The 15,682-nt window shown below is 30.7% G+C and overlaps 1 protein-coding gene across 6 annotated transcripts; it reads right to left on the reverse strand.

Moving 5' to 3' along the window:
- Positions 1 to 692: 692 nt before the first annotated feature.
- On the reverse strand, positions 693 to 12,991 carry LOC128168007 (uncharacterized). 6 transcript variants are annotated; one of them, XM_052834051.1, is made up of 13 exons: positions 12,858 to 12,990; positions 11,393 to 11,507; positions 10,909 to 10,947; positions 10,233 to 10,418; positions 9,980 to 10,092; positions 8,990 to 9,167; positions 8,825 to 8,890; positions 7,802 to 7,912; positions 7,561 to 7,686; positions 6,981 to 7,119; positions 4,490 to 4,594; positions 3,795 to 3,863; positions 693 to 3,488 (listed from the first exon to the last, which is right to left on the reverse strand). In XM_052834051.1, exons 2-13 carry the CDS (start codon positions 11,484 to 11,486, stop codon positions 3,278 to 3,280), a joined length of 1,437 nt encoding a protein of 478 aa, XP_052690011.1. In that variant the 5' UTR covers positions 11,487 to 11,507; positions 12,858 to 12,990; the 3' UTR covers positions 693 to 3,277. The 6 variants fall into 6 exon arrangements, with proteins under 6 accessions (XP_052690011.1, XP_052690013.1, XP_052690014.1 ...); XM_052834050.1 differs by having other exon boundaries at positions 694 to 3,542; positions 10,909 to 10,941; positions 12,858 to 12,988; XM_052834049.1 differs by having other exon boundaries at positions 694 to 3,542; positions 12,858 to 12,988.
- Between the last annotated feature and the right edge of the window lie 2,691 nt (positions 12,992 to 15,682).

Genomic DNA, 15,682 nt, shown 5'->3' on the forward strand with positions numbered 1-15,682 from the left:
GTGTATTACGTTTGAAACATGACGTCATAATGTAGACTGAGCACGCGACGTTTCGTTAAACTTTGGCTAATGCTTTGAGCAGGCAACCAGGCGGATCCTACTGTGTGCATTTCAAATAAATTTTATTCTACAAAAATCAAACTGCACTGTGTAAAATCTGCACTCGGTCCAACGGTCACACCGTTTACATATTATTTGTGTCTAACAGTACAAACGTGAAATCTATATTATAAGCTTTCTTGATTGATTTTTTTTCTATTTTATTATTATTTTCTTCATTTTCTTATTTTTTATAATTTGAGGAGAATATCTAACATTTTGAAATGCTGAACTCTTTAAAGCAAGGAAAGACTGTAAAATGTTTTTGTTTGTTAAATTCATAACTGCTATAAACATTGATTAGCCATTATGCAAAATATAAACATAAGTAAGCACATCAAAACATTTGTTTAGAATGTTTAATTACCCTTTTTATACCTTTACGCAAGTTAGTGTAAGAAAATACGTTTTGAAAATAACAATGCATTGTTTTATTTTTGAATTTAAAATATTAACTCACCCGTCAGCGTCTTCAGCTACACTGAAACGATGATAATGTCTCTCAAGAAGAGCGGCACATTCACCATGTATTCACAATTTATATTAGGTATTGAGTAAAACAATAACATCCTTAACAATAGTTGTCAAGTGTGAAACAAGTTTATTCCTGGAGATGAGTCCAGCCACATGAATGTAATGGAACAGGAAGACAGTTTCCCTCTAGACTTCAATCATATACTTCACACCAGATATTTACAGACAGAGTTTACAGAATTCAGACTATTATATTTATGTGTTGTTTTTATTAGTGTTATAATCTTGATTTCATAACATAGAGGTTTGTTTTATATACTTATTTTAACTACAAACCACTACGGAAGCGGCTCGGGTCCTACCCTTGTTGTGTTCAACTTATGATTTGTCCTTTTTTATTGAATTGTAACATAAAGATTAATATAACCTCCAAGTATGCAAATATATTGAATTGTAGCTTACAATTTCTACAGAAATAAAATCACCTAAATAATTTTTACCAGTTATATTGCTATCTGCGTTATCGACCTCACAAAATATGAAGTTTGTAATGTTTATTTAGGAATGTGGTTACATTATATTGAGATAGAAAGAACAAAATAAAAGCTTTAAAATCATGTCGATATCAATTTACTTTCATTTCTGGGAAACCTATTGCAAAAATATTGTTATCGATTGAGTTTCGCCGGTGCGGGTGTTCTGATGGTTCATTTACGTAAATTCACTCTGAATCTAGCTGTAGACGGCAACTATAGACTATTTGACGGTTTGATTTGAATAAAAACCAAAGAACAATAATTATTTGGTATCAAAATCAAAATTGTATCAAAAATTTGTGACGCACCATCAGAACTCCCGCCCCCACGAAATTCAATCGAAAACAATACTTTTGCAATATGGTCCAAAGAAATTAAAATATATTTATGTCAATATGCCTACAATGTATAGATTTTCATTGTTCTATGTCAACATTTTTATCTCGATATGACTAAAAACCGTTTTTTATTTACAAGTATAATTCTTAACTCCGTATTTTGTTAAGTCTATATAGCAGATGGCAAGAAAACTATTTAAATACAATAAGATTATTTAAATTATGTAAACTCATTTCAATACAATGCAAAATATTTGCATAAATAAAACGACATAATATTTTATATGTTGATAAGACGATAAAAAGTATGATAATGTATAATTTATATTACAACAGGTTTAGGCCCTGATGCGCTTCCGTACATAACACGCACAGTTTGCAAACATTACAATCTCTTATTGATCATTATATATATTTTAAATGCTCTCTGTATCTATCTATCTATCTATCTATCTATCTATCTATCTATCTATCTATCAGGAAAAATACTTATACGTCGCCAAGTAGTCTTTGTTCAGAAAAGAAAGATTATTGTTTGAACCACCCCTTTGCAACAAACAACAACCGTTTTAAATTCGTTTTAATCATTTAAATTTTGAACGATAGAAAAGCTGTCAATGTGACAGCAAACCGGGTTATCTTTTGTGTGAACAGTATCTATAATTCTTTTGTCAACCCTGAATTGATTATGACTACCTTTCCAGAGAAAAGGGTACTCTATATGCAAAACTTTGCAAAAAATGACTAAGTTCAACAGTTGGTATTTTTAAATTAATCATTAGAATTCTTTTGTCAACCCTGAATTGATTATGACTACCTATCCAGAGAAAAGGGTACTCTATATGCAAAACTTTGCCAAAAATGACTAAGTTCAACAGTTGGTATTTTTAAATTAATCATTAGAAATCATAATCCTAGCAATACCTAGTCAAAAGTTTTAATGTAAATTTTGTGCCAGCATCTCCTTAAGCTTTTAATGTTTTGAGTTGAATCGTTCTATGGATTAAGTATCATAAAGCGTTCTCAAAAATCAAAACCACGAACTAATAAACATGTATAGCATGTTCATTTTTAAGGACACATGGTACATGTATATCATCTATTGACCAGGTTTGCAAAAGGAAAACTCCAGTTATTCAAATGGTGATATTGACGGGCGGGTGGCTGCCAAGAGGGCACTTTCCTCTTTTTAGGACGAGAACCAACCCTAATGGCCTTTAACATGGATGATCAGTAATCTTGCACATTTTCCCCTATTGTTTTGAGGTTCAACATATGTCCATTTTCATTATGTTTTATTTTTTATACTTTAATATATAAAGAAAATGTTTTCATTTTTTCCGAGGTAAAGACAAAAGTAAATATTCCTTCGCTTTACTTTAAAATCGTGTTTGCAGTATTCCCCTGATCTTTAAAGAATGATGCAATGTTTAAAAAAAACAAATTACAAAAGATAATGATCTATTACAAAAATAACATGGCAAGGGATAACACAAAAGAACAATTTCACATATATCGGACAAACCATCGTACACACATAATTATTATTATATTAAAAAATAACTTTAAATAAATTTGGATCACACATAAATATTATTATATTATAAATAATATCGATATGCACGATTCATTAAATGCAAAAATAAGAAGTTACTTTTGAATGCTCATCTGTCGACAAAAATATCTTATCCATATATTATGTAGTGGCATATCTGTGTTGGATCTAAATTTCTAAATCAAATCAGCGATGTAATTCATGAAAATCGGTGTTCATCAGAAACCACTGATGTTACTACAGTAACTAAGAAACTGTAGCAATATCAAGTTGCTTCACATGAGTCCGTCAGGGGTTTTCTTTTTCTTTGTTTGTTTGCTCCGTGGGGTGTCGTCTTCACCACTGTCAATCTTCAGAAGTGTCCTCTTGCTCTCATTGTGTCCGAAAGGTGATTGAATCGTCGAGCCCGATGCTATTTCATACCGCTCGCTCGGAGACAATAAGCTTTGAAGCGCTGTTTGACCCTCGTTGGGTCTAGTCAGTTCGCTGAAATAAACTTTCTGTGATACAGCCGTCTGTACTGGCTCAGAAAAAGGATATCTTTAAAACAAATATGAAACTATTTCAGTAAGTAATTATATTTGAACATAATTTATAGATATTTTTATCTTTGGTATACGTTCTATTAACGTACAAATACGAATATAGTTGTGAGAGAGTGAGAGAGAAACAGAGAGAGAATTTTTATAACTTTTGTATTTTTAAAGGACAGACAGACATAAGATGTTTTTCTTTCGTCAAACTTTGTCTTTTTTTTAATGGTAAATAGTAATAGAATATGCTACATCGTACTGGTTGGTCGTAGACCAGTCACTGTTGCTTGGTGGCGCTGTTTGATCCTCATTGTACCTGGTCAGGTCCCTGTAATAAGTATTATGAAAACTAAACACATTGACCAATATATATATGAAATAGTTTAATGTTAACTTAATCACGTCGTCATTGAGAGAAAGAGAGAAAGAGAGAGAGAGAGAGTCCGTTGATGTAATAAACGTAATATGTTAATTTTTACAACTCTTGTTTTTTCAAAGGATGGACTAGAGAGATTATATGCTTTTTATCGTTAGAGTTTGTTGTTTTTTTCATTGGTACAAAGTAATACAATATGCTATAACGTACAAGCTGGTCGTAGACCAGTTACTGCTGCTTGGTGGCGCTGTTTGATCTTTAAAAGTGTTGGTGGGGAGGGGGTCATCAAAATATGATAACAATTACAATATAGAAAGTTAAAATGTTTCTACAAATTATAATTATCATTGCTTCAGCTTGTAACTACCATACATTGATATTAAGCATACATTCTGATACTATTTTAAAGTCTAAAAACTGTTAAATATTTGCTAATATTTGACGAATTTCTAATAGAATTATCAATTTTGTTAAGAATTAGGTATGAGTTTCACTGCAATAAAGGTTAAAAATATCTTAAGGTATGATATGTATAAATCACAATGAAACGTAAGATTGGTTTCTCGAGATTGTGTTACATGATATCTTGATGTCTGCTGCGTTGACGCCTTGTTGATTCTGTCATATAAGTATCCCGAGGTGAAGACACTCTAGGATGTTGCACTTGTTCAGCATATCTATGCCTTAAAATAAAAACACCACGATATCAATTGGCATTGAATGTGCAAACTAGTTGAACACGACATTGCTTTTTACACATCTGTAACACACAAGAAAAACAAATTTAAACAATCAATACCAAAATATCTAAATAATTCAGTGTAGTATGCTTGCTGAAAAAATATTTTTACGATTTTTCTCTTTTTATTCTCTTGTAAAAATTAAACCCCAATTGTGGTCTTACCCTTCCCCCGGGACACATGATTTAAACAAACTTGAATCTAAAATATCTGAAAATGCCTCCACACAAGGTTAAGCTTTTCTAACCAAATGGTTTATGAAAAGAAGATTTTAAAAGATTTTTTTTAATTTATTTTTGTTACACCCTTTCCCCCAATCCTCTAATTGTGACCTTCACAAACTTAAATCATCACTACATAAAGATGGTTGTACAGAAGTTTCAGGTGTCAAGATGATTTTACGAAAAATATTCCCTTATACTCAGTATTTCAATGTAAAAATTTCACCCGTCATTGATGCCAATTTTTTCAACTGGGGATTGTTTATCTACACTATCTGAGAATGCTTCCACAAAACTTTCAGCTGTTGAGGCCACATTGTTATAAAAAGTATATTTAAAAGGATTTTTTTTAATTTATTCTAATTTTAAACTTCCGTCTGATGCGCCACCCTACCACTGGGGATCATGATTTGAACAAACTTTAATTTACTCTATACTTAAAAATGTTTTAACAAAAGTTTCAGATTTTCTGGATATTGAGAAGAGATTTTTCAAGCTTTTTTTCTATTTATATCTATGTTAAAAGAGAATCTCCTTTTTCTGGCCCAAACCTACCCCTGGGGATCATGATTTGAGCAAACTCTCAATCTACACTACAAGAGGATGTTCCACATATGTTTTTGCTTTTATAGCTAATTGGTTTTTAGGTAGAGGATTTCAATCTTTGTTTATTGTGATGAAAGAAGAAGGTATATACGGTTTTTTTTTCAAAATTTGCTCAAAGTTTCAAAAGTTGTTTAAATTTCATGAAAATGTACATATACCTTCTTGAAATGTGTATGTGAAGTATCAAGTTATACACTTTTATCCTATTTTAAAGAAAAGAATAATGAATTCAACCTTTTGTCATTTTTCTTAAAATGCAGTCACAAAATAGTTTTATTAAAGGAAAAAAATGTGTCTGCAACCGTCGCCTTTAAGGAAATTAATACATTTTATGGGATATCACATGATAAAGTTATAACGTAAGTCTTATCTTGGGCGACGGCTGCAGACATAGTTTTCTATTAGTGTCTTCTATTCAGTTGTAAGAAAATTACGGGGAAATGCACTGTTTCTGATGTCACAATCACTTTTGTGAAAGTTTAATCATGTAACTATTTATAGATTCTTTGTTTGTGACATTCTTGTGTAAATAATGTTACATTTCATTTTTTGGAATGTTTTTAAATATTACTTTAAAATAGGGCAAAATATGACTGAAAATGTACCTAGCTCCTTGACAATTAATCGAGCAATTTTATCCGCAGTAACTGAGGATGCTTCCTTAGAAATGTCAGGTTTTATTGCAACGTTGTCTCTGCGAAGAAACTTTTAAGATATTTTTTTAAAATTCTTTCTATGTTTGAGTTCAATCCTTAGCTGTGGCCCCAACTTATCCACAAATATCATAATTTGAACATACTTGAAATTACACTACCTTGGAATGCTTCTTCATTAGTTCCAGCTTTTCTCACCAAAAAAGGTTTTTTAGAAAAAGTTTAATAAAGGTTTTTTTACTATCTACTATTCAGTAAAAATTCAATCACCAATTTTATTTTTTTTAATCTTTATGTTCCCTTTCGGAAATTTGACCACCACCCAAATTTTGGTCCCAACCTAGTTTTGATGAAATTGGTCAAGTAATTTTGAAGAAAAAAAAAAGATGATGTGGTAAAGATAACGGTACGAAGAACGACGACGACGACAGAAAACGAACAAATTTTGGTCAGAAAAGCTAACTTGATACTGTAAGCTTCAAAACTAGAATTTGATTAGAAAGTCAGATGAAAAGATTAAATAAAAATCCATGCAAAAATTAAAACATATTCTAAATTGAAAATTAAATAAATTTTATTGATTTTTTCATTTAATTTTAGAAAAAAGTATGTTTTGAAAGCTGAAATCTCTTACAAATTCTATATGGCCAAAGTTGCTGAAGTATAATGCTGATACCAGCTCTTAAAAGAGCGATTTATTACCAGATGTAATAGAGAGTCAAAAAGTAATTCAAGATATTATGCTTAATTTTAATGTATTATAAAGAACAGAGAAAACCTTCTACCTGTAAGAAAACTGACATAAAAAGAATTGCACAATAAATGTGGTACATGCATATAGAATCCTACCTTAGTGTTTGGATATAATCACGGATACACACCCCTCCTCCTTTCAATAGGATTCCAGTTATTGATAATAATATAACAATTGCAATTACTACTCCAAAAAATATTCCAACTCCTTCAAGAAATTCCAAAAAGGTGATACCTATGAAGAAAGTAACATATTATTCCATAAATAAGACCTCAACAATATTAAACACAAAGAAATATGGTAAAAATTTCTAATTTATTTTTTAAATTACAGAACGCGTTTTCTTAGAGATAGTAAGCATATTGAATTTTTAATTATGTAATACGTTTTATTTCTCTGTTTTTATTATCAGAGTTAGCATTAAATTATCAACCATGAGAAAATTTTAAAAAATGTTCTACTAAATAGCCAACAGAAAAATATAAAAGCTGCAAGTTCGTCCAACGGACATTTTGCAATTTACACGTTTATTTTCACCCATATACATAAGTGTAGAAATTCGATCGTTATTACCAATTACGTAATGTAAATAATTTCCTTTTTACACGTTAACGTAGGCCTTCACGTTGGTTTGTTAAATCTCTCTTATATGTCATCATGGAACAATAATTTTACCATCTGTTTTTCGACAAATGGAGGAGATTCTTTCATCACACGGTCTTATAACCATGTCATATTTCTTCTTATTCATTGTTTCCCTGACACTGACACATTCCGTTTCTTTCAAATTAGGGTCAATTTCTGAATAAAAAATATCATATTTAAATAACCAAATCGAAAAAACTAAATAGTTTTTCTTTTACCTTTATCAATGTAATTGAAAGGCATCATTGTAGTGCCGTGGGTATTCCCTTACCTTCAGCCCACCTGATAAATCGCCGGCGTACAAAGGGGGTCCACTGTAACGACCCGCCATTCGATGTCAAACCCCCAATGATGGCCTCGGTCCATGTGCGCATGGCACTGTCTTTGAAAATCAAATTGTTAGTAAATTTAACGCTAGATTTCCTATGACACGTGTATAAAAAATATAGCCGGGTGTATATAATTTTGAAAAAAAAGATGGATCATAGAAAGCATTATTTTTTTATGTCGCTTTTAATGCGAGATCTGATTAGTTAACAAGCCGGGTGTAAATGTCCGTACAATTAACCTCCTGTAGCCGTACTTATTGTTTACATCTTTGGTCAAAATAATGTAAGGTTGAATGAGGTAAATAAATAAAATGTCAAAATCCCTATTTCTTAATATTTTAGCCATTGGTTTTCAATTTCAATTGATATTAATTTTTAGTTCTTTGTATCAAATTTATCTTACTAGTAAAACAATAGAATTCTAAAAATTTGTATAATATAGGATATAAATTCGTTTTCCACGTCGAACCAAAGGTTTCGAAAGAACCTCGTTTGTATATTCCACAATATTGACAATTAATATTAATATACATGTACCCTGTCTCAAGTTTCTGCTTCCAGTACTTTTGTGTTTTCTTAATGAATACAAAAACTGGTCACAGAAAACAATCAAAATCAAAACATGGCAAGCATTCTAAACTACCTTTTTTCACACCTTCCCTTTTTATACTCAGATATTCATAATGAGACTTATTTAATTTATTCAGATATTCTTTGGACTCCTCGCACAAATTTTCAACATTATCATCCAAGTACTTTTCATGTCGTGTGCAATGCAAAAAATCCCAATCGACGTTTTTATGTTTCTTGAAACCTGCTATAGAGGGAAGTTTCAAAATAGAAATGTTTTACTTTTTTCGTTTTACTGAATAAATGTATTTTCAGATTTTACATATGTTAATGCTTTTTGAGACATTTACTAATATTTTCTAAAACTGTCGATTACATTTAACCATATGTTGTACCTATTGAGTCACATGGGTAGGAGCTGAAGCCAGTAAAAGTGTTCATCAGACATCCGTCAGAATTGTCTACAATAAGTACAATAAATAATTTACATATTGAGGAAAGCATCAACTATATTATTATTACAAGGTAAATAGAGATTTAGACAAATATAGATTTTAAACCTTTTATTTTGATGGTGCCGTCATAAATATCGTACATTGCAATCTGATAATCTAAGTCAAAATATCCCTGCGCATCGGTTCCGATGACGTCAGTGTAAAAGATACTAGACGTCATTAATTCACATGTTTCATTTAGTTGCCTATCTTTCAACTTCCAGGAACAGAAGCAACGCGTCTCCTATAAAAAAGTATTAATTATCACTTTACACAAAATAATGTTGAATCAACAATTGTTCATTTATTTGAAAGGGGAGACCATCTTGAATCATTATAAAACGAATCAATTATCCTTTTAGTTTACTGATTTTTTTCATTGAGAAGTTTTTATTTTCTGAAAGTTTCTCTATGTAACAAACAGCAATTTAAAAAGTTCACCGGGATATGAAGTTGATTGGTCACGTGATCAAATACTGTCAAGCCCAAAGGGCTTCTCAGTAAATTTGAGCACGTACCAACCAACTTCATATTCCGGTGAACTTTATAGCATTGCTGTTTATTACTTACTAGCATATTTACGTTTGAGAAAGACAAATCGTTCAGATCTGTTAAAATTACCGATATTGTATTATTACAATAATCCACGCGACAAGCGATAAACGCGTGCTATGATCATTGTGACGTTTTGAAAAAGTTTTTCGTTAATCTATATGTTCATATTAGGAAACATTTTTCCACATGTAAATATTGGGGGATGAAAGTAATTTCACGATAACATGATTTTTATTGTAAAAATGGTTTTCTGTTTATATATTCTGTCTAAAACTATTTGGCTATGAAAATTGTCTGCCAACATTCTAGTTTGACATGCATATTCAATCTATCTGAAGTCAAGATTTAAGTTTTACAACTTATGTTTTATCGTTGTAAGAAGCCTAAATGTTCAATTAACGCATTACCCATCATATCAACATTAAAAGTCACGTGTACTTAGCTGTATCAAACTGCAGTTATCTTATACAAGCGATGAAGATAACCATTTGATGTACTTACACTGACTCCAAATTTGCTCTTACATTGTAAGTAACAATCAGCTACCGGACCGATGACAGAAGAGCGGCTTTTGAACAAAGAACCAAAATATACCGACGAATAAACGTAGCATCCTGAAAACGTAAGGGAGTTAAAACAATTAATACACTGATAAGCGCCACAAACATCATGTACATGGATATCATTGTTCTCTCTCTCTCTCTCTCTCTCTCTCTCTCTCTCTCTCATAATGGACATTTCTTGTTGTATTTACCCAAGAATTTTAACCAAGGAGTGAAGGTGGCTGTGGCTCCTACCCAGTGAAGACTGTCATCCATATTTACTTGATGTGGTATATCTTGGAAGCTGTCTACATAATTGGGAGCCTTGTCGGAGCCATACAGGGTACAATACCGAGAAGCATTCTTCCATGTCCTTTTTGTATGTTCTATGAATATGTCTAAGAGAGAACCCCATTTAAACTATATTTCCTTTTGGAAATCTGTCGAAGAACAACAACTATTTATATTCTATTCCTTTTAGATAATTGTGAATTGAAACTAAAAATTAAAGTTTGTTGTCGCACATTCAATTAAAAATGATAAGATTAATACCATTTAAACCAATTATCTCAATAAAGAGCAAGACAATATCAAAGTGACCCGTCATTTATTCAAACATATTGATATATGTGCTGTGAGGTTTTAACTGGTATCCAAAGGAGTTTCAGAAAATAATTCTGTAACGTTACTCTCATCGTACCAGATTGATTCAACTATCACAAATAAATGCCTTTAAAAATTAAAGGGAAATAGATAATAGCTGGCTTTAAATTTATAAGAAAAATATGTTTTTTAAGTTTCAACCGATAGACGACGGATGCTTATTACGATGAGCAAACATACAATACCTGTGACCTGGATAGTCTTTAATGATTACGTATCCCTTACCCAATTCTGATGCTGCTTCTTTATCTAGAGAATCTGTTGCTTTACCGAAACAATTGAGAAAATATATTAAATTAGTCATACATTTACAGAATGTATGTTTTGGTCATATAAAACGGTTCTAGCAGTCCTTATAGTTTCTTATTTCATGACACCATATGTTGAAATACAGACTTATTTGGAAAAAAAATATTTTTTTGTTTCTTGAACATAATTATATGCATAATAGGAATGTAAATTGAAACATATTTGCATATTCAAACGTGTGCTAAAACCTTTATGGAAATGCTGATAGCATTCTGATAGTATGTGTAATTACTAAAATTACGATAAGAATAAACTTTATTTTACTGTATATAAATAATATCATTATTTCAATAAACATGATTAAATTATGCAGCAATCATAGCCTATATCAATATTCTTTACAGCTGAAATGTCAAGGATAAGGCTAATAAGTAAAGACCCATTGTATAAGGTTGTCTACCTTTACTGTCCCTTTCATATGTATGATGATACTTTGGGTACAGAAAAATGAGCAGTAAAGCGACACATTCGCCCACTCTGGCAAAATCCATCATAGCAAGGAATTGAAGTTTCGTCTGTGATTAAAAAACAATGAGGTTTTTCTTTATCAACATCAATTCACTCACGATTTCACTAATAAAAGTTATGTTCAAGATACTTATTTGATACTTATTTCTCCGTGGTTTTTTTTTAAATTGACAGCCCAACTATTAATTTATTTGAGTGAATTTAACGCAGTCCATCCATAGGTATCATATTTTATATCTGATAGATTGGAAGTCTGATAACTAAAATGTTATTACAACTGATTTGAAAGGGTTTATTATATAATAAAGTTTCATTTTAAAAAGGTATAAAAGTTTTGAATAATTGCTGTTGGTATTTTTAAACACTATTATGTCTGGTGATATCATAAAAATTTATGATCTTTTTAACACAGAAAAGATTTTCTGAGCACAGGATTTGTTTGTTAACACATTCAATGTGTTAACCAGCGTTAACGCAGCCAGTTCTTTTTCAGACATACTTATTTGTAAAAAAAAAACCATAACGCGTAACTTAAAGTCGTAAAAATCACAGTAGTTAAAATTGCCCGTTTTACCAGTTTGCTTTAGTATCTTTTTGCAGCAGTTTTGGTTACTTTTTGCGTAGGCAAATCAGCAAGCAATGTTTACTTCCCTCATTGTACAGGATGGCCACACACACACCAATTAAATGAAATGTAAAGGAAGGATAAGTCAAGTGATTTGACTATAAAGCGTTAAAGCTAGGCGTCATTAATGGGCTTTTCTATTTTTACGGCGATTGTATCTCTGAAAACAGATACACTCATCCCACAATAGTGTTTAGAAAAAAACTAAACATTTTCATTTAGTTATCCTCAAAAGATTAAGATATGTGAAATTCAATTTTAGCGTTAATCACAAAAAATTTCAGAATAAGTTCCCTGCAAGTAATACTTATGACTAATTAATTTTGCGAAATCTAATCCTCAGAACCGGTCTCTGTTTAGGGCTATGACCTTGAACACCATATCTGACTCTAACTGATATATATGCTGGGCCCTAGAACCCCTCACGTTCACTTTAACCTCACCCCAGCTGTAATTAACTTTTATCAATAAATGTATGTCTATATTAATATTCGTATCTAACATTACAAACGTGAAATCTATATTATAAGTTCTCCTGATTGATTTGTTTTTTATTTAATAATTATTATCTTTATCTCTTAATGTTTTACAATATGAGGAGAATAGCTAACATTTTGAAATGCTGAACTCTTCAAAGCAAGGAAAGACAAAAAAATGTTTTTCATTAAATTCATAACTGCTTTTCTATACCTTTACGCAAGTTAGTGTAAGAATATTCGTTTTGAAAATAACCATGCATTGTTTTAATTTTGAAGTTAAAATATTAACTCACCGGTCAGCGTCTTCAGCTAAACTGAAGCGATGATAGTGTCTCTCAAGAACAGCGGCACATTCACACTGTACGTATATATGAAAATGTATATTTTATGTATCGAGTAAAACAATAACATTCTTGACAATAGTTGTCAAGTGTGAAACAAGTTTATACCCCTGGAGATGAGTCCAGCCTCATGAATGTAATGGAACAGGAAGACAGTTTCCCTCTAGACTTCAACTATATGTACTTCACATCAGATATTTACAGATAGTGTTTACAGAACTAAGACTGTCTATTTATGTGTTGTTTTTTTAAGTGTTTATAAGACCTCATAACAAAGAGATATAGAGATATGTTTTATATACTTATTTTAACCACAAAATTTACCTCTTATTTAAAATAAAATATTTTCATTTCTCTTATATATATATATATATATATATATATATATATATATATATATATATATATATATATATATATATATATATATATATATATATATATATATAGTCTTATGTCTAATAGTTGTTTACAACAAATGTAATGTAGAGAATTACCATGTCTTAGACAAAATGACATGAAATAAAAATTAAACTACTTATTCAATATCTTCAAAAATACTATTATCAACAAAAAAATACATTGGATTAAAATTTACACCAATACAACACATATGTAAAAAAAAAATATTCGAGCTTTGTTTAAAAACAAAGAATTATGAACTCTGTATCTTGCTTATAACTTGATACTTGACTTCCAAATTTTGACATAGCAATATAAACTTCTATATTTATTATTATAAACATTGAAAATGGAAAAATAAAATTTGAAAATTTTAAGTCAAATCGTGTCTCGGTCCATTTAAGGGTTCTAATGTTGAGAATGATTTATGATTCTTAATCCATAGAACGGTTTCAAAGATTAAAAGCTTAGGAAGCACAAAATTTACATTAAAACTTTTGACTGGGTTTGAAGGCGACCTTTATAAAGTAAGACCTCAAATGAACTCAAAGTTGTCGCCAGGCACAGAGAAAGTCCAAACATTACATTACGAGAAACCTTTCTGCCACTGGATACTTACGCCCACGTTAATAAGAGTTTGTTTGTTCCAATTTTAAGTCTAGTCTCACTTTTCCAGAGAAAGAAGATGGGTGAATAAGGCGTGTAAAATGCCCATAGGAGGAATGATTAGATACTGCAAAATTAAAATATCAATAAATCTGATACTTTTTTTAAAAAAATAATTAAAAAACAATGTATATTTAACGTAACATCGGTTTGTAACCCTTTAATATTTTAAATACTTGCAATAGGTTGTTTTAAACTGGCATACGCGTGTCAAAAACCTCCAAATAGTGTCATTTTTATAACTTCAATGCTTTTTCTTTTATAGAGTGGGTCTGAGCTCCATATTTTTTAACATAGACTAAATGCAGTTTAATGGAATTTAAACCGATTTTAATCAACAAAAATGTGGAGAGAAGACCCACTATACTTTAAAAATGTCATTTTGTAGCCCAACAATTAAACTTTTTAGAAAAGTAACACAAGTCCCTAAATTCGTGGCAAACGTCTCATATACATGTAGCAGTTAAACAACGCAATTTGTTGTGAATGAAATGGCTCAGTGGGTAGAGCAACAGACATAAGGTAACTTTATAGAACTTGGGTGTTTACGTTGTGGGTTCGATACCACCAAACCTTAAGGATTTATATTTTTTTTTCTTATAGTTTTTTTTTAAATATTATAAACTGTATAAAGTTATAAATTACCCTTTTGTAAACTTGTATTATAACATATCAAATATATTTAATTGAAAAAGTTGAACTTGTATTTTACGACTAAACCAAATGGGCAGTTGCGCCATCTTATTCCCCCATCTTCTTTTTTTCATAATCAGGCAAACACATAAACTTATTAACCAGACAATGTTTTCGGGCAACTTTTTCCAATTCAATTTAACTATTGATAAAAATGTCTTCATCGATTTATTTAGTGAGAAAAAATTATTTATTCATGATGTTTCACAGTTAGATATTTTGGGTAAGTAAAAATACTTTTAACAAGACATGGTGTTTCAGTCATTTATATGTTTATCCGACACAGTTTTCATGAGTCTGACACCGTCAATATTACTTTTTTGTCTCAATTTTCGTACATTAAGAAAAAAAATTGAATTTATTTCCATTTTGTTACTTATTGCATAAGAGACTGAGATGGTGGTTTTACAATAACCAGTGTATCTTAAAATAAAATATATAAACAATGCAATGTTGTTGTTTTTTGTGATTCAAGGAAGACACGAAGGTACCGACACCGTGCTTGCGTGTTGTGTATTTTTTCTGCAATGATTGCTATATTCATACCCCGCGAGAATCATGAAAGATAACATTCATGATTTATATTTATATCTTTCTTAAAGAAAATAACGATTGATTAAATTAAATCAAGTTGAAGTACCTACGTTATTATATCAGTACAGTACTTAAGATAAAAGAAATACCCAAGTCTGCTTTAAGGGTTAAATCTGACATCATCCTGCTTATTTCCTGCTTATTTCCTGCTTATTTCGTCCAATTTGTTATTTTTGTTTGGTTGCTGAAGGCTTCAGTCGATCGATAACTGAAAAGTAAAAACATTAGAACTGGATCGTGTTGTTTTCGGTCCTATCAGTGTCTGTAGAACTATGAATCACAATCGGTTTCTTAAGAAATAAAGAAGAAAACACTCGGTCGATGTGTATAAAAGGATGTCCATATAAATAATGTCCCTTATACCATATTTTTGGCAAGGTTCTTTGTCTTTTTCGTCCGTAGATGGTTTTTGTAACATATAA

Source organism: Crassostrea angulata, chromosome 10 (genome assembly GCF_025612915.1).
Source record: "Crassostrea angulata isolate pt1a10 chromosome 10, ASM2561291v2, whole genome shotgun sequence".
Taxonomy (NCBI): domain Eukaryota; kingdom Metazoa; phylum Mollusca; class Bivalvia; order Ostreida; family Ostreidae; genus Magallana; species Magallana angulata.